The 20,855-nt window shown below is 42.2% G+C and overlaps 3 protein-coding genes across 9 annotated transcripts; 2 read left to right on the top strand and 1 right to left on the bottom strand.

Moving 5' to 3' along the window:
* Positions 1-13,906, bottom strand: NSDHL (NAD(P) dependent 3-beta-hydroxysteroid dehydrogenase NSDHL). 6 transcript variants are annotated; one of them, XM_031594387.2, is made up of 8 exons: positions 13,800-13,906; positions 9,292-9,342; positions 7,095-7,256; positions 6,075-6,221; positions 4,549-4,677; positions 3,673-3,815; positions 1,742-1,844; positions 1-1,378 (listed from the first exon to the last, which is right to left on the bottom strand). In XM_031594387.2, the coding sequence occupies exons 2-8, from the start codon at positions 9,310-9,312 to the stop codon at positions 1,043-1,045; spliced, it is 1,041 nt and encodes a 346-aa protein (XP_031450247.2). In that variant the 5' UTR covers positions 9,313-9,342; positions 13,800-13,906; the 3' UTR covers positions 1-1,042. The 6 variants fall into 6 exon arrangements, with proteins under 6 accessions (XP_031450247.2, XP_031450245.2, XP_031450248.2 ...); XM_031594385.2 differs by lacking the exon at positions 13,800-13,906 and adding an exon at positions 10,976-11,073; XM_031594388.2 differs by lacking the exon at positions 13,800-13,906 and adding an exon at positions 10,797-10,937.
* Positions 11,150-15,549, top strand: LOC116229719 (centrin-2). Its single transcript, XM_031594391.2, has 5 exons — positions 11,150-11,248; positions 11,447-11,605; positions 12,658-12,786; positions 13,527-13,664; positions 14,788-15,549. The coding sequence occupies exons 1-5, from the start codon at positions 11,246-11,248 to the stop codon at positions 14,875-14,877; spliced, it is 519 nt and encodes a 172-aa protein (XP_031450251.1). The 5' UTR covers positions 11,150-11,245; the 3' UTR covers positions 14,878-15,549.
* Positions 15,550-15,638: 89 nt separating this feature from the next.
* Positions 15,639-20,848, top strand: LOC116229718 (uncharacterized). 2 transcript variants are annotated; one of them, XM_031594390.2, is made up of 5 exons: positions 15,639-16,929; positions 17,016-17,156; positions 18,774-18,902; positions 20,227-20,364; positions 20,577-20,848. In XM_031594390.2, the coding sequence occupies exons 1-5, from the start codon at positions 16,927-16,929 to the stop codon at positions 20,661-20,663; spliced, it is 498 nt and encodes a 165-aa protein (XP_031450250.1). In that variant the 5' UTR covers positions 15,639-16,926; the 3' UTR covers positions 20,664-20,848. The 2 variants fall into 2 exon arrangements, with proteins under 2 accessions (XP_031450250.1, XP_031450249.1); XM_031594389.2 differs by having other exon boundaries at positions 18,774-18,962.
* The last annotated feature ends 7 nt before the right edge of the window (positions 20,849-20,855 follow it).

Raw genomic sequence — 20,855 nt, 5'->3', positions numbered from 1 at the left:
TTAACAAGATTGTGGAGTAAACTAAACTTAATATAAGTGGTAAACTAAACAGTTCAGTGAACCTAGTATTATAATCATTTTCTTATGGAAAAATTTCCCATGTTCTGAAGAGTCGATGCAACACAATATCCATTACCAACAATAATGTGGCAGACAAGATGAGAGCCTTGTGCAATAGATTTTCCAATCAATATAAATTTTCTTATGGAAGCAAGTAAACTATGGTAAAATGTGCTGACAATGGCCACAGCAAAGATTTCTTCCCCCCCACAAAGGGAATAATTCAAACTGTGTTGAGATGCTCAGAATAGGATCTGCCCTTTCAAAGATGGAACACAATGTTAGGAATTTCTCTTATTTTATTTGTATTCTTTTTGAATAGAACCAAGCTCCAGTAGAAGTAAATCCAGTAGAAGTAAAGGCTCATGCTTCCTTACAAGCAGCCCAATATGCCTTTTCTCAGGGTTTCTACCAATTCCTCAGTAAGAGACCAGATCAACCCATCAATCACAGTGAGATCTAAAAGCAGTCCCAGAATAAAGTCAATCTCAACAGTTTAAAAAGAAAAAATGGTGGCAGAGATCCTTTTTGGTGCAAGTCTCTTTCATCACTCTTGTATTGAAAAAGCCAAACCACGGAGAGGAATCAGTTGTGAAGTACTTCATCAACAGATCTGTAGTTATAAGAGTTGGCTGTTATCACCAGAGCAACAAAACAGAGGACAAGGGTGGAGAAGAAAGATGAAGGAATGCTGATGCATGGGGCTGGGACTGAAGAGGACACGGCGGGGTGTTAATTCATTTTCCTTAGGGTTAGGCAGGTGCTTTGAAACAACAAATCACATCAGAAGAACTGTTAGCACAGCTACTACATGAAGTTTTTTCCAACCCAGAGAAATTTGTTTTGATAACAGTGATGAGGAGGAATGACTCAGGAAAACTCATCTTCACAGAATTAGTGGAATTTGCTTCATTCAGTGCTCACGTTAAGATATCAGAACAATTAAGAAAATCAAGTAGAAATGAAATCCATCCAGGACTTCTCAGGCCTTAGTGCGGCGTAGGTGGGGGTAACTCCGGAGAGTCCTGTCTATTGCTTCATCCAAGCTTACCACTGGCTTGTAGCCCATGTCCCTCTTGGCCCGTTCGCAGCTATAGTAGTGAAATGTTCCAGCTAATGCTACCCGCATGGGGGTAAAAGTGGGCTTGATGGTCACCAGTGGACTTAACAGCCACAGCACTAGAGACAACAACATGGCCAGGTAATATGCCAGCCAGTAAGGAATATAGTACTTGGGTGCATCGTAGTTCAAGCCAGTCAAGATACGGGACATGAAAGCCCAGAAAGGGATTGGCTCATCATTTGTGATATGAAATGCCTGAAAGACAAGACAAAGAGTCAGATAAAAAATGGTTTGTACAAAAGGCCCAGCTCACATTCACACCCAGAAGGCTGGCATCTCTCACTCAACTCTAAACATGTTTTTCACTAAAAACTACTTTTCACCAGCCACCTCCAGCTGAAAAGCACTGAATCCCTTCTTTGCTATAAGTCAGCTACTTCTGACATTCCAGAGGTTAGGATACTCACAAATGGTCAAACTGAAATGACAACAAATGCAAACACATTAAAGCTCGCCCAGAACACAACAGGGCTATGAAAATGTTAATGTTTCTGTTACTCTGTACTCTACTACACAAAAGCTAAGTAACTATGTTTCTTACACAGGCATTTTCCTTACCTTCCCACACACAGGAGAGTCTTTCCGAAGGTGTTCTGCAGCCAGAATATGTCCATGGACCACGTTTTCCACATAGGTAAAATCTACTAAGTTCTTCCCATCCCTGAACAAATTAAAGGAAGAGGTTGGCCCACGGGTGATCCAGGCTGAAAATTCTACTCCTAGCAAAAGGACTTTCACACAACCTATATATTTCATAGAATGGCTTGGGTGATCCTTGACATCCCTTCAAACCAAGCTCCAACACCCCTGCTGCAGAGTTGTCAACTGCTAGATCAAAAGTACTAGATCAGGCTGCCCAGAGCCCCATCCAAACTAACTCCAGGGATGGGGCTTTCACAACCTCTGATCAACCTGTTCCAGCACCTCAGCACTCAGTGAAAAACTTCCTGACATCTAAACTAAATCTTCTCTCCTTTAGTTGAAAACCATTCTCCCTTGTCCTATCACTATCTACATGTGTATAAAGTTAATTTCTCTTTGAACACTAGAAGGCCAATCTGACTCCTCCGTGTTGCGTCACAACTTCAGGCCCTCTGATACAAAATGCACTTCATTTTGAGGCAGAGGAAAAGAAACCACTTCAGCTCTTGTTAAGAGCCCCAGAAAGTTTATATTCCATAACAATACCCTATTTAAGCCTGCTGCAGATTCTACAGATCCCAGAATCAGCACAGTGATCCACAAAAGCAGAACAGTGGTAAGTAGCACACAGAAAGTCACTTGAGGACAAGCTTTCAATTATGAATTTCTTGGCTCATGAAATTTTAACTTAGTAAGCCAAATTCAGTTCAAAACAGTTGAAAGAATTTTAACCAGATGCATTAAATCCACTTCTACACAGCTACAAAAAATAGCTGTGCATACCACTTTCAAGAACCCAGCTAAATCAAACAAATGGTTTGTTGCAAAACCATCACCACACTCATTTGGACAAAAACAACATTGCTGCAATCCAACATTCTGAGAATTAATACTTTTCATTTTCAACTTTCATGGATGAATGGCTATTTGCTTTCTTGGAAGGGATATGCAGGTCTTTATAGCAGTAGGGAAATTCAAGTGAGAAAAGCATGTTTGAGCTGGAAGAAAGTGGAGACAAAGCAGAAAGGTCAAGTTTATTTAGGTTTGCCATTCACAGATCAATTTGGGAGATTAGTCTAGAAGTGAACTATAAGGAAGAAGAACAGAAAAACAGCCCCATTCGCTTTCCCTTATCCTAAGCACATTCATTCACATGGGTATGTACACAGAACAGCTTCCTGCATGCAATAAAAATCTATTATAAATTAAAGAGCACATTTCTTTTCAAGATTGTAATACAAATTAAAAAAACTCCTTAGGAGCAGCATGAACTATTTCTTGTTCTAAGATTTCAGTGGTCCACTGGAAGCTGTACAAGGCTTAACAGCAAGGCAAGCATCTAATATTCATGACATTAAGATCAAAGAATGCTGTCATACACACAAGATCCTCAAACGCCAGCATATATTTGTTAAGAGAAAGCAATTTGAGTACTCTGATTAAAAAGAAAAGCCTTTAGACTGCAAAGAAAGTGCAAATTATGTTTGCTTTTCCCACTGATACACTTCTTGCAAGAACTCTTCCTTATCTGAGTGCATGAGTCCCTAGCACAAGAGGGCTATGAAAGAAGAATCCTGGATCACAGGTGAAAAGTTACAGAGACTTACATTTTTCCCCCCAGAAATATGTTGCAGTTGCCAAAAGAGAGATTGCCAGTGCAGAAAGTTAAATCCTGCCTTCTCTGACATTGTACACTTTAGGACAAGGGTCCTGACTTATGTATCATCATGAATTATCCTATTTTTATATCAGAAGATCATTCCATGCAATAACACTGCTTCTGACTTAGTACTATCCCCTTCCAAAACAGTTTAATAGAAGCTAAAAAGTGATTAAGCCTTGCTCACCCAATTATGAACTTCATTTTGCCACTCTTAGCTGCTTGGATGAGGATAGGAACCAGCTGAGGGTCTCTAGGGCCAAATATTCCATGTGGGCGAACAGCAGTAGTGAAGAAGTTGTTGTCTGGGTCATTTGCACTCAGCACTTCCTGTAAGGAAAGAAAAGTTAGGAAAAATACAGCTTAGTAATATAACCCAACAGCAACATTAGAGCAGATCACTCATCATCTTGAGAAGAATTACTATCCATCCATACCTTTACATATGATCCTTCCTCTTTTTTCATCTCCTTCTCTTTAACGAGAAAGAGAAATCCTTTTTCATTACTGAACAATTAATGAATTGACAGGCAAAGGGAAGGAACTCTCATTCAACCCCATGAAGTCCAGAGAAATTTTCCAGATGTTAGAAAAGGGCACTGAACAATCTAATTTTTCTTGTTGTTAATGGAAAACTTTTATCATAGGCCTTGTTGATGGCAGTTAGGAGTGTGATCCTTTTTTCCTGAGAGCACCAAGTGCTACATAGATTTAATTTTACTTGGAGTTTCCAAACAAAGTGTTCTGCTGATTTTCTACAGCTGTTCAGGAACACCACAAGCAGATAAATACTGAATTCTTTTACCCATTCACCCAAAATAAAGACATAATTAGAAGAATATTGGGCTAGCTCTGTTACTCACAAGCTTCCACATCATTAGTCCACTTCACAGCAAAGTGATTATGCTTGTGAATGAACAGATGTTTTTACACTGTTTTTAACTAAGCTTTCTTCAAATAACATAGAAAAATTCTTAAAGGCTAACACTCAACATAAGAGGACTACTTCTAAAAGGGCACTTTTTAGAATGGAAAATAGTGTTAACCAGCTGGCGATGAATACCTTCTCCTGTAGGATCTTTGTCTCCGTGTAATAGTCAATAGGTTTTTTTGCATAAGGGAGGTCTTCTGTTCCATTTTTTATGTCCGTCCCCTCAAAAACAACACTGGCACTGCTAGTCAGCACTAGTTTCTGCAATGCATGTGAAAGAAAACTGCAGTTTAAAGCTTAAGACAAAAGAGTAATTTATGAAAGTTGAGCAAGGACAATAATCAAATTTATCTATGGAGAATAAACTATGTCTAGAACAACAGAGGCTAACAGAAAATGATCTAAAACCAGGTAAGAAAACTCTTCATTTGCTTAGTGGGACTCCATAACATCATTTACTGCTTCCTGAAGAAAGTGAAAATATTTCATGCCTCCAGAGTAACCAGTCAGTGGGAAAATATCTCTCAAAAAAATCACAGCATCTACTTGGCTGGGCATATTTCAGTATTTAACAAGCAATGAGTTTAGCATTTAACATGCAGTGAATGTTTTTAAGATATATTTGCTCATCTTCAAGATAACAATCTCATGCCAGATTACAACAAAAAAAAAGAATTATTATCCAGGATGTTTTTGTTGGCTAAAAATGGGCCCTCAGTTTCCAAACAGAAATCCAGTGATACATTTGGATAATCAGAAACATATGGCTTTAAGATCTACATTTTAATAGAAAGATAACTAGATCCAACAAGTTCCAACAGGACTCCTTGCTCTGACAGAATTTAGACTAAGCCAGAGGGTAAACACTGCATGGTCCATTCCCTACAACAGCTTACAACTTAAAGAGGGGGAACAAAAATTAAAAAAAAAAAAAAGCAAAACCACTGTGGGCTAGGAGTCCTATATATTATTTAATATTATTTAATTCTAAACATTATTAGGTCTGTATTTGTGAATGGACAACGTACAAAACATTTTGGATGCAGCATCTCCACCCAGAGTAAAGGATCTTCTCAGACACTGAGCTTGACAACGTGGTACGAGTTTGACTAAAAACTTGTGATATCATAACATACCAAGATAAAAAGTTTGCCTTGAGCAGCCTGGTTTCTTCTTTAATTTGTGGGTAAATGACTTTCTAAATCAATTTATACTAAGACTGTACCACAAACACGCTCCTTTTCATTAGGTGAAAATGAATTCACATAAGTAATAGATGCCATGAATAATTCCACCACAGGAAAAGCTACCTTTAGAGCTGTCCCCCTCATTAAGGCATGAAAGAATTCACTTGCCAGTTCTCCCTTAAGGGATTCCCCAAATGTCTGATAAAACAAATTTTAATGGATACTCTTCCTACAGTAAGGGAAATTGCAATGTTTCTGGGACAAATACAGACTGAGCTTATATTAGATGCTAAGGACAGAGTCTTGCTTTCCTACAATTAACTTCCACAAAACAAGTAGGAATTCAATATATAATTTAATATATCAGAGTGCTTTGTCCTTCTACCAAACCAGACTGAAATTGTTCTATGGTTCAGAAGTCACAAATTCACATGAACAACTTACACACTTCACAAACTTTTCTACCCTTACCTGCACTCCAGCTTCTTTGCAGGCTTCAATGACTGCTTTGGTTCCCATAAAATTCACCTTATAAAATAACTCTCTGTTGTCACTTGAAGGTGCTGGCGATGCACAATGAAATGCTACTGAAACATCTTGTAAAGCTGGGAGTAAGGCCTAAGAAGAAAATACATTGCTCAAGATAGCAATGGAACAACAGCAACAGTGACTACTCAGGAAAAAAAAAAACAGTTTTTTTCTCATGAAAATAAAACTGCTAAATTTCAAGTCAAGTTCCTTCCATAATGGCAAGCAGCTGAAATAGAATTAGCCTTACTGGTCTTCACAGTATCTTTCTTGTAAAGCAAAAAAAAAAAAAAGTACTACACTGTCTTTTCTTTCCAGACAAGAGCTTGGGAACCTTCTGAGACCTGGAGGCTATCAAAGCTTAACCACATACAACAACCTCAAGTGCAGGCATGAGACTCAAAACTACTAGGGGAGAGGAGTTGAAAAATCTGCATGCAATACATTTAACAGCCAACAGTACCCCATGGCACTGTCTGTCTTGGAGGTGATTGCCTTACAGTCTGAGACATGATACTTCATGCTGGTGCAGAGACCTCTCTCCACATTGCATACAAATGTTTATGCCAGGGCTCACATGCATGACTTCAGGCAAAGCATCTATTGCATCTTAACTGTGTGGAATAATGCATTCTGCCATTCTCTTGCAGTGAAGGTTAGCAAGGAGAGTACCTACATGCAATTACTAATAGTGGCAGTAATTAGGCTATCTGAGCTAACAGTAATGCAAACTGTAATCCAGAAACAAGTTCTGTTCCTTTCCACTTTAAATATACTCAATGTCTGCTTAAGTGTTCTAGATGAGACTACCGGCTTCACCAGAAAACACTGGAGGTGCACACATGTACTTTTTCAGATGCCTTCAGGCCACTTAATGTTTCAAATAAGGCTTGCTTGTCTGTTTATAAGGACAAGAGTGTAGACAGCATCCTTCCCATCTACACAATTTTCAGTTGTCTGTACCTCTTTGCTGCAAAGGTCTCCCAGGAAAAACTGCACTCTGTCATTGTCAAATCTCTTCTGAATATCAAACACATTGACTGAGTAACCCTTGTCCAGCAGCTTTTCTACCATGTGCTGGCCTAAGAATCCAGAGCCACCGATCACTGTACATTTCTTATTGGCCTGCAAAGACAGGAAGAAAAAAAAGCATTACAGCAAGCAGATGTACATCAGCAGCACCCTAATGTAAAGCACACAGAACTCACTTCAGCCACACAACACAGGTAACAAAACAGTAACATCACAGCTAGGAAGGACATAAGCCATTTTAAAAGCACAAGGAACTTAGGAACTCCAAGCCAAGAAAGCAATCAGGTAAATGCAAAGCTTATCCTCCTCATTTAGTCATTAGTTCATTTATTTTAAATGCTTTTAATTCAATGGCTGAAGTCACTAATTAATAGATTCTGGTCTGGTCACTGGAATGACTCTGCTGACTTCACCACCACCACCAAACATTTAGGCAATAGTTGAGGAAGTTTTTGTGCAAAGACAGTTCTGTTTTTGTTGGAAATAGATTTGCTCCTGTCTGTTGTTACATGAAGACCTACCTTGGTAGTTTTTCTGAAAGAAATTTTAACAGTGAAACCACACAAAGACAACAGTTACTTGGAAGTTTCCAAGTACTACACTGTTCAACAAAGATCCAACTGCAAAAGTGTCAGTTATCCACAACAGACATAAGAGAAGCTCAGTGAAACTGAGCAACTAAGACATAACCAGCTACTTGGAACCGTGCATGCAAAGCAGAGACTGCTTAAAAGCATTAAAAAAAATAAGCTCCATTGGGTTGGACCAACTGTGCATCTGGTACTGGACTCTGGTTTTGATGACTGCAGGAGAAGAGATAATCTAGGAAGCCTAATTGAGTCAAGGACTTTCACGGAGTCCCAGCTCCTTGCATTGCCCCACTACATGTCTGCATTTGCTTTGCTCATCCACCTCTTGATTTCATGAACTCAGTTATACCCTTCCCCTCTGCAGCCCCCTCTGCCTGTTCAGCCTCTCCTCAAAAGGCACTTGCTTCTTTTCATCAAGTCGTTAGCTTGCCCTTTCTTGTATCTCTTCTAATTCCAGCATGTTCTTTGTGAAATCAAAACACCAGAACTGCACACAGCACTCAAAGTTTTAAACAGTGGCAGAACGACGCCCTCTGTCTGGCTAAGCAGCAGCATCAGTTTTCTCCCACCACAGTTGATGGATTCCAAGCTTTTCTATATGAATGCTTCCCCATTTGCCCAAGCAGAACAAGATTCTTATTGATGAGATTTATTTAAATTAACTTTAGAGCATATGTATAAACTGTAATACATGCAACTCTCAGGAAAGGGGTAAGAGAACCAACTCAGTTACCAGAATCAGTGTAACTGCAGCTCACAGTGCTGCTCCTGAACTCTTTGGCCCTTTTAGAAAAGGGTAACAGAAATTCAGACTACACATGAGCTCATTTCCTAAGGTAATATCTAATTAACATTGCATTACAAAGATACAACAAGCTGTTCATGCACTCTAATATACAATGCTACAGTGATTTTTTTTTGTTTGGTGTGTTTCTGTTTGTTTCCTAAATATTTGAGATTCATTGGTTTTACTTGTGTCCCAAAAGAAAAAGTGAGAAAGTGGTCCAGAACGTAGAAATCTTCCTATAAGCAAGAAACACAAGTTAACATAACAGAACAGCTTATCAAACTGTAATTCTGATGTAGCACCCAAACAGCCCTCTAAGGGAAGCAAAATGTTATTCCTTGTATATTAAAACCTCCTGCGGTCAGTGTAATAATGGCAGAATGAGACTACAATAGTCTGGTTGATCTCAGGGACCTCATCCAGGCCCTTACCTGCATGAGAACACAGGATAGCGTTAAGGTACATTAGAATAATCCTGATGTAACAAGATCTCCATTCCAATTGATTTGGCAGCACTGACAAAGTCCCTGAGGTTTTTAGGGGGTTGAAGTATCACTTGAGTCTCTCTGAAAAGTAATGGCAGCAAATACATCCCTTAAATGGAGTAAATCACTTCTCCACCAGCAATAGCTTTGGAGCAGGCCTTAATGCAGAAGCAGCCTCATTTCACCTGGTTACAGAAGACTTATCTATGAAAACAGCTTCCTATCAGACAAATCTTCACACAGCAAGGTAGAAGTCCTCAACTTACCGATCTGAAGCGTGCAGCCATTTCTCAGATGTTTTAGTATTAACCTAATTCCTTTAAAAAAAAGGGAAAATAATTATATTTTATTCACAATATAACAGCCACCTTACGCATGTCATTAACACAAGCACAACTTTTTAAAAACAAATTTCTAGTTAACAGAATTGAAGCAAAGCCATTACACTAAAGCAAAAATATTAAAAAGTGAACTGTCTCCAGGTCCTGTTGAACTAGACAAGTAACACAAGGCTAACACTGACATCAAACAGCTTTCTCAAAGGCATAACTCCAATAAAATCAAATACTTGATATCAAAGGCATCCTTTTATTTGGCTAGCATTATGCTTCATGCACTTCCTTTAAACCCAAACATTTGTACTCCAAAACCACAAACGACTCTTTTTTTGGCAGTTCCCTCTTCAAAAATAGAGTTGCTCGAGGGTGTTTGAATAGCAAAACAGAAATGATGCACCATGCTCACACACCAAGAAACAAATGCCTGCACAGAGAGCTGAGATTTGCCAAGTTCTTACCCTACAGACAGCTGATGGCACCAGTTTCATTAAAACACATCCTTATCCCTGTGATAGCAAACAAAACTCCAATATTGGCAGAGGTCCTACATCATGGGGTGTCATAGAAAAGTAGAAAAGGATAACATACTTATCCAGATCTGCTTCCATCATAGAAGCGAGCTACAAAGATTCCTGACGGTTTTAGTCACTTTTGAAGAAAAAAAATCAGCATGTAATTGCTACTTTAGAGTCTGACCCCATGCTCCTGTCTCTCAGCCGGTGGCTTGCACTGCCTCCTACTGCCTGCACACTGAGGTGGATGTTGGGTGCACCAGCTACAAGTTAATCATTTCCCACCTGGGCTGCTCAGCATGCCCTGACCCACCTCACCTGACCAACTCAGGAAGAGCTACAGCAGTGCTGCCATCGCTGTACCACACCTGTGAGCATGGAGCCAGCAGCAAAACAAGCAGCTGTGGCTGCCCCATCCCTAGAGGGGCACAAAGCCAAGTCGGATGGGCCCCGGGCAGCCTGAACTGCTGGCAACCCTGCCCACGGAAAGGGTTTGGAATTCGATGATTAAGGTTCCTTCCAACCCAATCCTACGGTTCATTGAGAACAGCCCTGTTGAATTAGCTCACTTAAGCAGCCACAGAGCTTTCTGGGTTTTTTTGTTCTCTGAAAAGCTCTCCGAAGTGACGAGGAGAACAAGAAAGCAGGACTGGTGCCTGCCCAGCCAGGAACACCACAGGTTGGGAAAAACAGGCACGAGGAGCTCCAACCTCCAGCTGCCCCTCCCCGCCCCTTCCTCAGGGCAGGTCCCGCCGCTCACCGCCACTGAGGAGCCGCTTTCCCCCGTTTCCCTCCAGTTCCTCCAACCCCATCCCAGAGACTCCCCTCAATCTCACCTCCATGTGACCCCACCCTCTCTCCCACCCCTCAGCTGCCCCTTCCACGGCATTTCCCGCACCTCACACCGCGATTCCTCCTCACCTCACCGCGCCGCCCTCACCCCCCCCTCCTCAGCTCCCCTCACACCAATCGTCCGACTCCGCCCCTTCTCCCCTTCTACCAATCAGCGCGCGTTCTTTCGCAAAGCCCCGCCCACCGCGCCAAAGCTCCCCTCATCCCCTCCCTCGAGCCCTGGGCCGAGCATCGCGCCAGGCAGTTACCCCTCGCTGATTGGCCGTTCGCCCTTCTCCCTTCAGCCAACCGCGTGGATGGAATGCAGAGAGGTCCCACTGCCTCTTGGATCCGCCCCGACCACTTGCTGACCAATAGCCAGCTTTCCAGCTTCCAGAGGGAATTCCCGCCTTCGTCTCTCCACCAATCAGAGAGATGGTTACCATAGCAGCGGCGTGGTGGCATCAGCCAATGGGGGAAGGTAGTATTGAGCGCCGGCCTGACAGGACTGGAGCCGCCCCGAGGCAGCGGCCGCCGGGATGGTGAGTGCGGTCCGGCCCGGCGGTGGGAGCGGGCTTCGGGCTCGGTCTGGCTCCGCCCTCCCGGCAACGGGGTTGCGGGGCCGCTCCCGTCAGCCTGCAGCGGCCCTGGGGCGAGCTGAGGGGGCCGCCGTTCAGCGGGCCTTTCCCGCTCTTCCCGGGGCGGTCTGATGCCGTTTGCTCTTGTGTTGCTGTGCCAAGGCCTCCAGCTTCAAGAAACCCTCGCTGGGAGCAGCGTCCCAGAGGAAGAAATCGAGTCCCAAGCCGGAGCTGACTGAAGAGCAGAAGCAGGAGATCCGGGAGGCCTTCGACCTGTTTGACACAGATGGCACCGGGAACATCGATGTTAAGGAGCTAAAGGTGAGGCTTCCTATTGCTGAAAGCACGGCCTGTAAGTGACCTGACACAGGAACAGACCTGCAGATGTTTTTCTGGAGTGAAACTCTTGCTGTCCATAAGCACATTGCCCTCTAGATGTAACTTTTACTACTCTCAGGTGCTCAGAGCATTTGAAACCACACAAAGTGTTCCTGTACATTCATGAAGGCTTTCTCACAAAAATGAAAAAACCTGAAGTTCCCTGTGGTCCACAAGCTTAAGAGCTTCCATCTTTGTGCTGTCAGATTAAAGTCTGCAAGGAGTTCAGTAGAGTAGCAAGTATGACAGAAGCTTCTTGCATGGAGTCACTTATATTAAAGCATGGTTAATTTTTCTTTTTTTTTAAAAAAAAAAAAACCTTCCTTCCAAGACATTTCTAAGTCTTACAGTTGCCACCTTGCTTACACAAGAGCATGAAGTGAGCTTTTTTGAATTATTACTCAGTGTCACATTTCTCATGACAAAGAGAGGGTTAGTAGCAATTCTCTTCACAGGAAAGCAGCTGTATTCTGTTTCCCAGCAACACTGGAAATTGCTACAGCACTACATGATAATATTGTTTGGGTTGGGTTTTTTTTGTTTTTTTTTTTTTTTGTTTGTTTGTTTGTTTGTTTGTTTTTACTTAAAAAAATGAAAACAGGATTCTTTTATTCTGAATCCCCATCAAAGGAATTGAACTGATATGTACCAAAATGGGTATGCTAGGACTTTAGATTTCTTTTGAGAAGTCTTTCCTCCCAAGATTATTTCCATCTCCCTGCCAGTTCTGACAAGAGAGTGTTGCCACAATGGTTAGAATGTGTTTAGGAAACCCTGGAATTAAAGAAAAGGAAGGAGTGACTCTAGACTACAACTGGTTGCCTGTTTTCTGCATCCCAGCATGCCCTCGTGCAATGAAAAACACTGCTTTAAGAGAGCTCCTTGAGAACATGATCTATTGTGGTATAGCACAAAGTTTAACTTTGTTTGTCACTAGGAGATATTTTTTCGTGCTTATAATTTTGTATGACTAATAATTTCTTTTGGCCTTACAGGTGGCCATGAGAGCACTAGGGTTTGAACCTAAGAAAGAAGAAATCAAGAAAATGATATCAGATATTGATAAGGAAGGAACAGGAAAAATCAGTTTCAGTGACTTCTTGGCAGTGATGACCCAGAAAATGGTATGTAAGTTTTAGAAGTCAAAGAAGAAGAAATTCTGAGAATGGATGAGGCACTTTCACCTCCTCTTGGTTTTGGTGGAAGATGAGAAAAAGCACAGACAGACCACACACCTCCCCCTTCTCCCTGTCTTAAAGCTTCATCAAATTTTGTTAATATTGTTAAGTAAGTTCTGTCATATTATGGCTTTTTTAAGTGTTCATTTATAGTTCACTCCTAATGTTAAACAAGTTAAATCTTACCTGGTCATAGGCTAGTTAACTCATTTACTTGATTAGTGAGATTGAAATGTCATTAATAAGATTCTTTAACAATCAGTTTTATGCACATATGACAAGGGAACCAGAACTTTTATCATAGATGAAAGGCAACTCTAGCGTGCAGAACAGCATCAGGAATATTGATACATTACATGGATAAAAGATATTTACAGATGAGATTCTGCTTTTAAAATTTCTAGAGAATATTGGGTAAAAGCAAGTATTTAACAGTGAAGGATCCTGATGCTGAAATCAGGAAGTTATCTAACAAGATATAAAAGAAAAGAACTTGAAGCCCTGAGGTTCAAGCAGCATTACTGTGTTTTTCTACCTTCAGCTTTTGTATGTATGTTTGTGGCAGTCTGTGTATGTTTAAAGTTATGAGACTTTCTTAGTATTTCTAATTCTTGTATGTTATAATTGCAATTTTTATTTTGAGTATTATATGTAGTATAACCAATGCTTTTCTCCTTAAACTTAAGGCTGAAAAAGATTCCAAAGAGGAGATTCTCAAAGCTTTTAAGCTCTTTGATGATGATGAAACTGGCAAAATCTCTTTTAAAAACCTCAAACGTGTAGCCAAAGAACTGGGTGAAAATCTTACAGATGAAGAGCTGCAGGTTTGTGTCTGATCTATGCAACCATGTGTTCCCCTTACAAAGAAACAACATTGCTTCTAACAGGTTCTGGGTGATAGTAAGCAAAGTGTTAGCAGGTACACCAATGAATGTATACAGAAAAAAGGGCAAACTTACCCAGCTGTAAAGGGACCCTCTAGCTATGCAGCACTTCTTCTCAGCAAGCAGCCTACATCTAAAAGATGTTCTCTCTTCTGTGGCTGGCTCTTATATGAGCCCAGGGTGGCTCCACTGTGGGTCCACACCTTCTGGTCATGTGTAGAGCACAGGTGTAAACAATTTGCCTGTGCTCCCTGGGCCAGATAAACCCCTTCACCAGGTGCTCAATTACCAGTTCAAGCTGTGACCTAACAGCTTAACCCTATAACATATGATGCACAAGCACTTACTGTCAGCCTTTGTGGATTGTGGATGTTTAAAGGTCCAGATTATGCTTTCTTCACTGAATTGGAAGACAGTCACAGGATGTTTGTGTATTAGTTGGTTTTGTGTTTAGTTTTAAATCCATGTAAATAGCCACAATTTCATTCTCCTCCTGTTTAGGGAGCTGAAGCCTCTCTCTTACTATTGAAAATAAAGAGTGGGAATCTGTTTCTCACTGGGGAAGGATGCCACTTCAGGGGTCATTAAGATTTTACATAGAGGCAGCACTCTCTCCGTTTCAGGTCCTCTAGCATCCCATGGGATCTTTGCTATTAAGCTGTAATGCTTAATTTAAGCTCTTTCCTTAAAGAAATGGAAAAGCTGCTGTCAATTTGGAAATAGGTTCTAAGGCCAAAGATGGGTTAAGCACACGTGGTTAAATTGGTCACAATACCTGTTACTCTCTGTGGAGTTACAGTGATGGGAAAGCAACGACTCTGCTCCAAGCACTCCATTTCTTCCAGGATAGCTCCTTTAAAAGGACATGTTCTACACATATTTTTGTAAAACATATATAAACATATTGCCTGGTTTAAAAAATACTTTGAAGCATGTTAGGTCTGACATTGAGCCAACATTGTCCTGTCCAATGCTATTTACTAAAGAGTGATTCTAATTCTGAATTAATCATTCTGATTGTACTCTAATCTGCATCTAATTTCTGAACACAAATATCTTTCAGGAAATGATTGATGAAGCAGATAGAGATGGGGATGGGGAAGTGAATGAGCAGGAATTCTTGCGGATCATGAAGAAGACGAGCCTTTACTGAAATTGCATTTTATTTTATTTTTTTGCACACGTGTGTGTATGTCTGGTAGGTGCCTCACCTTTTTCCAACTTTTTATTTCTTTGAAGAGACCAGAAAAGTTAGGTCAATGCTTTCTTTTAAGCGACTGATCTTAAACTTGTGTTTGTGAACAATTACCAACTGTTAACCTGCTTACAATTAGCAACGTGGTTGCTTGTTTGTGCTCATAAGGTGTTTGCACTGTTCATTTTCAAGACAGACATTACAATTTTCAGTAACAGTATTCAGATCCTTATCTGACTGTAAGACGCATGTCAGATCATTATGGTTTGGTAAAGAAAGAACTCAAAATGAAAGTGTGAAATTGTATTTCTCAGCAATTGAAGTTTCTAGTTTAACACCTTTATTTGGGCTCGGTTATAGTGAACTCTTTATATGACATATTTGTGGGGATCAGCTTTTTTTACTCTGTCTTATGGTGATTATTCCCTCCCCCTTTTTTATTATGCTCTTAAAACTGAAAAAGTATAAATGAACTACTGCAACTTAACCTCCTGCTATTCAGTTCACACATTTAAAGGAATCTCATTGCAGAAAGAGAAACTTAGCAGTGCTGGTGATATATACATTTGCAAGAATATTCAGTGGTTTCAAATATAAGATTGTACTTAAAATAAAATGTCTTAATTTAAACCATCAGAGTTGTGGAAATAAGAATACAAAAACACGTCTCCACTGGGACAGCATTGTCTGATCTTTGGGCAAATAATAAAAAGGATTCTTATGGGTACTTCAGAGTTGAAACTTGAAATCTCCAGAAGGGCTCTAGTTACTAAATGCTTGGCTGGAGAGACAAAACTACACTGTATTCTGGCTTTGAAGTGGATCTGTCTGAGGTGAGAACAGAAGGGAAGGATGGTTTCCCCAGTCCTTCTGCTACTTCTGTTTGTTCCAGCAATCCTCTGGTATCCTCCCCCCTCACTCTCAGATGAGGAAAGAATGAATTCTTCCTCTACAGAAATTTTAGTGTCTTCCAGACTCCTCAATTCAATCAGTTCCTTTGCTTTTGACTATCTGCCTTTGTTCCTTTGCTGAACATTCAGTTTACTTGAACAATTCAAAAGCATGGGAAAAATTCGAAAACTAAACTGGACATGAAGGAAAACAATAATTGAACTCGGCCTATATTATGTAGAATTCCCTTTAGACTTTTTTTTCTGCCTTTGAAAATAATGATTCATACATAGCTGCAGTGTGTCAGAAGGGAGCAGATTGTTGCAGTCTCTTGTGCCCCCGTGTGGCGAAGGAGAAACGGCACAGGAAAATGGCACTCCTAAACGGTACAGAAGCTCGGATCATTTATCGAACGAGCTCAATTTATTAGCAAGTTTGTCGGTTTCTGTACAGTTTCCAATCCTTTATCTACTCCACTTCATTCTCGGGTGACCTTCTATTGCTGCTGCAGTGATTCACGGTTTTGTTTAATCCTGCCGTGCAGAAATGTGACTTTTAACCTTAAACTTCATTTTTTTTTTTACCTAAAAACTGCAGTGCAATATACAGTTTCTTGCTGATGGTTCCTCTCCAGAGATGCACAAGGCGGGTCATTCTTTGTCAGAAATGATGCACATCAGACTTATGCTGTCCAGGCAGAGGAGCCACCCGTCCAAATTTCAAATACAGAACAGCGTGGGCTTATACCGAATTATTTGCTGCCAAATGCGAAAGGATTCTGTGCGTTTTTCTCTGGGAGTAAACCTCCTGGATAGAGCCACGGTTGAAAACAAACCACACAAACCCACGCAACGCTCCAGCGCAAAGCCGCATCCTTCACAACAGCGACTCGCTCCCTCTGGGACGAGCGTGGTGCCGTGCCCCAGCCCTGGCGCTGTCCGGGAGGTGCCGCAGCCTTCCTGCTGGAAGCTCGGTGACCCCGCCGAGGCACCAGCCCCCGCCCGCTCTGCTCCTCGCCCAATCAGTTCGCACGCTTTCCCTTGACAGACAGGTGTGGTGGCCAACGGCAACACGGTTGCCATAGCGCCGGGAGGCGGGGCACTGCCCGGCGGCGGGATGGTGAGCTGGTGGGATCCGCCGGTCCTGCGAGCGGTACCCAGGAGGGGCTGCTGCTGGTGCGAGGATCCCGGGTCTCTCTGCTGCAGGCTGCTGGCGGCCCGACGGCTTCGAGGAAGGAGCCGGTCCCCACGTTCCCGGTCAGCGCTGAGCAGCGGCAGCAGCTGCGAGAGGCCTTTGACATGTTCGACCCCGACGGCTCCGGACTGATGGATGTCAAGGACCTGAAGGCAGGAAGCCGTGAAAATGCAGTGTTCACTGGTGAAAAGGAAGCACGGGGAGCGGAGGAAGGCTGCGAGGTTTAGCAGCCCCTCCTTGTGCCCCTCCCTGCACGGAGGCACACCGGGGCGGCTGAAGCTGCTCGTTCCCCTCTGCTGCTCTGGAGTCTCCTCTGCTTTCTTCCTTTGAACAGCAATCATATAGATTTCTATAGATGTGCAAGCGAAGCTCTCTAGCAGCCCCTCATCAGCGGCTTTTACAAGGGTCGGCACGTGCCTTGTGTAGCTGAAGGGCTGCAGCTCCCAGGGGATGTCTGAGCTCGGATCCCCGGCCCGGAGGACTGACAGGGATGCTTTGTGACCACAGGTGCTCTCGGATCCAGAATTACTTGTAGTCAAATAAAGGTGACAGTCAGTAAACAGAAATGTTGCAAGTAGGGTTAATCATTCACAAGCACAAATAAGCCTAATAATTTACAAGCTGCACCTGTTGTGGAGCTGTTACAGAGCAATTAGTGTTTACTACTCATTGCTTTTGGATCACTTGCTGAGCTGTCAGGCGTTGCTGCTAGGACTGTGGCTTGCTATGTAGCCAGCAATCATGCAAGAATGGTGCCAGTGTTTTAGCCAGGTTTCCTTAAGAGGGATTGAAGTCTTCCCTCTCCTTGGCACTTGCCTGCAGATCTTCCCTCCCAGTTTTCCACAGCCTTGTACTGCTGACATCAGACAGCTACAGAACACTGTTCTCTAGGGACAACATGGAGGATGAATAGCTTGTTCTGTGTTTTGTACAGACCTTTCCTCTCCTGCTGCTCAGATATTTTGCACACAATTCCTTCCCATTCACTTATAGAGAAGGGTTGAGCAAGCTTGTCTGCATGGAGATGCTGGGAGACAAGCTGGTTTGCACAGTTCCTGCCCTTCCATTTGTTGCTGTCTCCACTGTATGTGCAATTGTCATAGCTAATTGCAGAAGCATGGAGGAAATTGCATGGGAAAAGAGATCTGGGTTAAAAATAAATTTCATATTACAAATATATATACATATATGCAAATATATAGTCATTTCCTGGCACTGTTGAGGTGGAGGAATGCAGTGCTTATTGGCAGGGGAGCAATAAGGAGCTGATGGGAATGGTGAAGAGCAGCAAGCAAGTAGTGTGTCAGAGACTGTGCCTTGAAAAATCACATCCTGGATCTCTGAAAGGTCTTCTCTAAAAGACCTTCACATTCCAAGGATGGTTATTTTCAGTAGTCTGATTTCAGCAACTCCTTTTTCTGTTTGGCCTGATAAATAAGTGCTTGTGTTGATAAGCTGCAATATATGAGCACCTGGAATGGGGCTGTGGGATTTGAAATTTCTTAATCAGGTCTGTCACCAAGTTGACTTCATGAACGTGTGCAGCCTTCTGGCACAGGCCCAGTTTCACTGCAAAGTCAGAAGGCTGCTCTGTTGTCTGCACAGTAGACAGGCTGTTTGTCCTGTTATCTTTTCACTGAGGCAAAAAGTTCTTCCTCTCCCTTCCCACCTCACCCCCTTTTACATGTACCTACTTGCTTCAAACATCTTTTCTGCTTTGTTTCTTTTTGACTTGTACAGTGACGTTGGTCTGTTTTCTCATTTGGCAGATAATGATGAGAGCTCTGGGCTGTGAACTCAGGAAAGTGGAGATGAAGAGAATTATCTCTGAAGTTGATGAGAATGGGTCAGGGAAGATAAACTTTGAGTCATTTCTGCGGGTGATGACCCAGAAAATGGTGTGTGAGCCCAGCTGGTCACAAAGACTGAAATTCCTCTTGCCTAACTTTACAATGCAGGTACTTGCAGTAGATCGGGTTACTGGTTCCCTGCAGGAGAGAAACAGGACTTTCATCTGAGGTATTTTAGATATCTGCCCTTAGGTGAATTGTTTTTACCACTCCTGCCTCTTTCCATGAGGATCTAGGATGGCTAGTTCAGGTAGTTTTGCATTTCAGTAAACAATTTCTCTCTATCATTGAGTGCACTGAGCACAGTGCCTGGGATCTTTCCTTGGAGACCAAAGGACTTGGAAACCTCCAGGAAAGAGTTCCACTGTCAGCCCTCAGACCATAGCAGAGATAGACATAATAGGAATGAGTGCAATCTCCCCTCTCCTCCTTTAAATTTTTACATGTGGAATTTCAGCTCCGTATTTATAATTGCAGAGTTCTAGATTTCCTTAAAACCAAAACAGCAGGGAGCAAATGTCACACATCAGATGACAATGAAAAACCCACTCCCTGTGAGCAATAGCCACTCAAGCCTGTAGAGTGTCCTCAGATCTGCTGTTTGATACCAGCCCTTTGATTCACATGTCGTAGTCTGCATTGCCCGTCTGGGATTCCTTTGGCTCATACACCTCTGTATCCTCTGGTACCTGGCTGTATGTAGACATAGGCTGTTCTCAAAGAATGCCAGCATGACTGGTTTTGCCCCTCACATCCTTGTAATTTCATTGCAAGGCTTTGTGAGATGACTGGGTCATAGCTGGCATTGCCATTCCTGTGTACATGCCATCAGAGTTGCCAGGGTGTGGATGTTTGGACCTATGCTAACAGCAAAGTGAAGATCCATATTTTCCCCATAGTAATGCTTTGGAGTTCAGTCAAAGCCCACACCTAATTGAAGGCTTGTGTACACATTGCCTGTGTGTGAGGTAAATAAAGGCAGCAACAGCCAGCAAAAGTCTGGCTCACTTTTGAAATAAAATACAGCTGTAGCCATTGGATCGTTCTTGGCAGCAGCTTCTACCTTCAGTGGTGTTGCTAATCTCTCTCTTCCTGACAAAGCTTGGCCAGGACATTCCAGGCCAAGTCCCCATACTGTTCAAAAAACTTCTGTTTTAGCTTTTCCTTTAATACATGGTAACGCTGAGAAGAAGGGGGAAAAAGTAAAAGAAAAGTGAAAGAGGAACGGCAGTGGCAAACAGCCCTCCTCTGTGACTCAAAATGATGTCTTGGATTTTATTCCAAATGTTTGCTGGGTAAAGTGTCTGAGTAGGGATTGTAGACTGGTATGATATCATGCCTGCATGAAGATGTTTTTCATTTCCTTGCTAAGGCAGAGCCGTTTTCAAAAGAGGAGATCCTGAAAGGTTTCAAGCTGTTTGACTATGATGGCACTGGCAAGATCTCTCTTGAGAAACTCAAGCTGGTGGCTACTGAGGTTGAAGAAGACATCACAGATGAGGAGTTGCAGGTTTGTGAAGCACAAGCATATTTCTCTTGCTCAGGGAGGGAGTGATTACTGATTGGGGAATTGTGCTTTGTTTCTTTGCAACAGACACAATCTGTTTCTCTTGGTGTTGACATGAAGCCTTGCCTGAGATCTTATTGGTGTTTAGGCTTTATGACCCTCCATCCTCTCAGATCCCACCTAATCTGGTCTCCCAAATCTTCATTATCTGACAGGAGATGATTGATGAAGCAGATGTGGATGGAGATGGGAAAGTGGATCCAGAAGAGTTTTTGCGGATTCTGACATTGACTGACTTGTAACTACATGATTTTCTTTTTTTCTCCCATTCAATTGTAAACAACTGTTTGCAGTATCACTTCTTTCCAACTTTTAAATTTTTTTGTGTGTTGCCTTTCTTGGGTGTGAAAACACACTGAGTTGTTTCATTTTTGGTGTTGATTCTGCTCCATCACTGCAAGCAGTTTTCTATATCCCAGTAAACAGTTTTGCTG

This window comes from Phasianus colchicus, chromosome 14 (genome assembly GCF_987193195.1).
Source record: "Phasianus colchicus chromosome 14, bPhaCol1.hap1.1, whole genome shotgun sequence".
NCBI lineage: Eukaryota > Metazoa > Chordata > Aves > Galliformes > Phasianidae > Phasianus > Phasianus colchicus.
The sequence above is the reverse complement of the archived record's forward strand: the minus strand, read 5'-3'. Positions and strand labels throughout refer to the sequence as shown.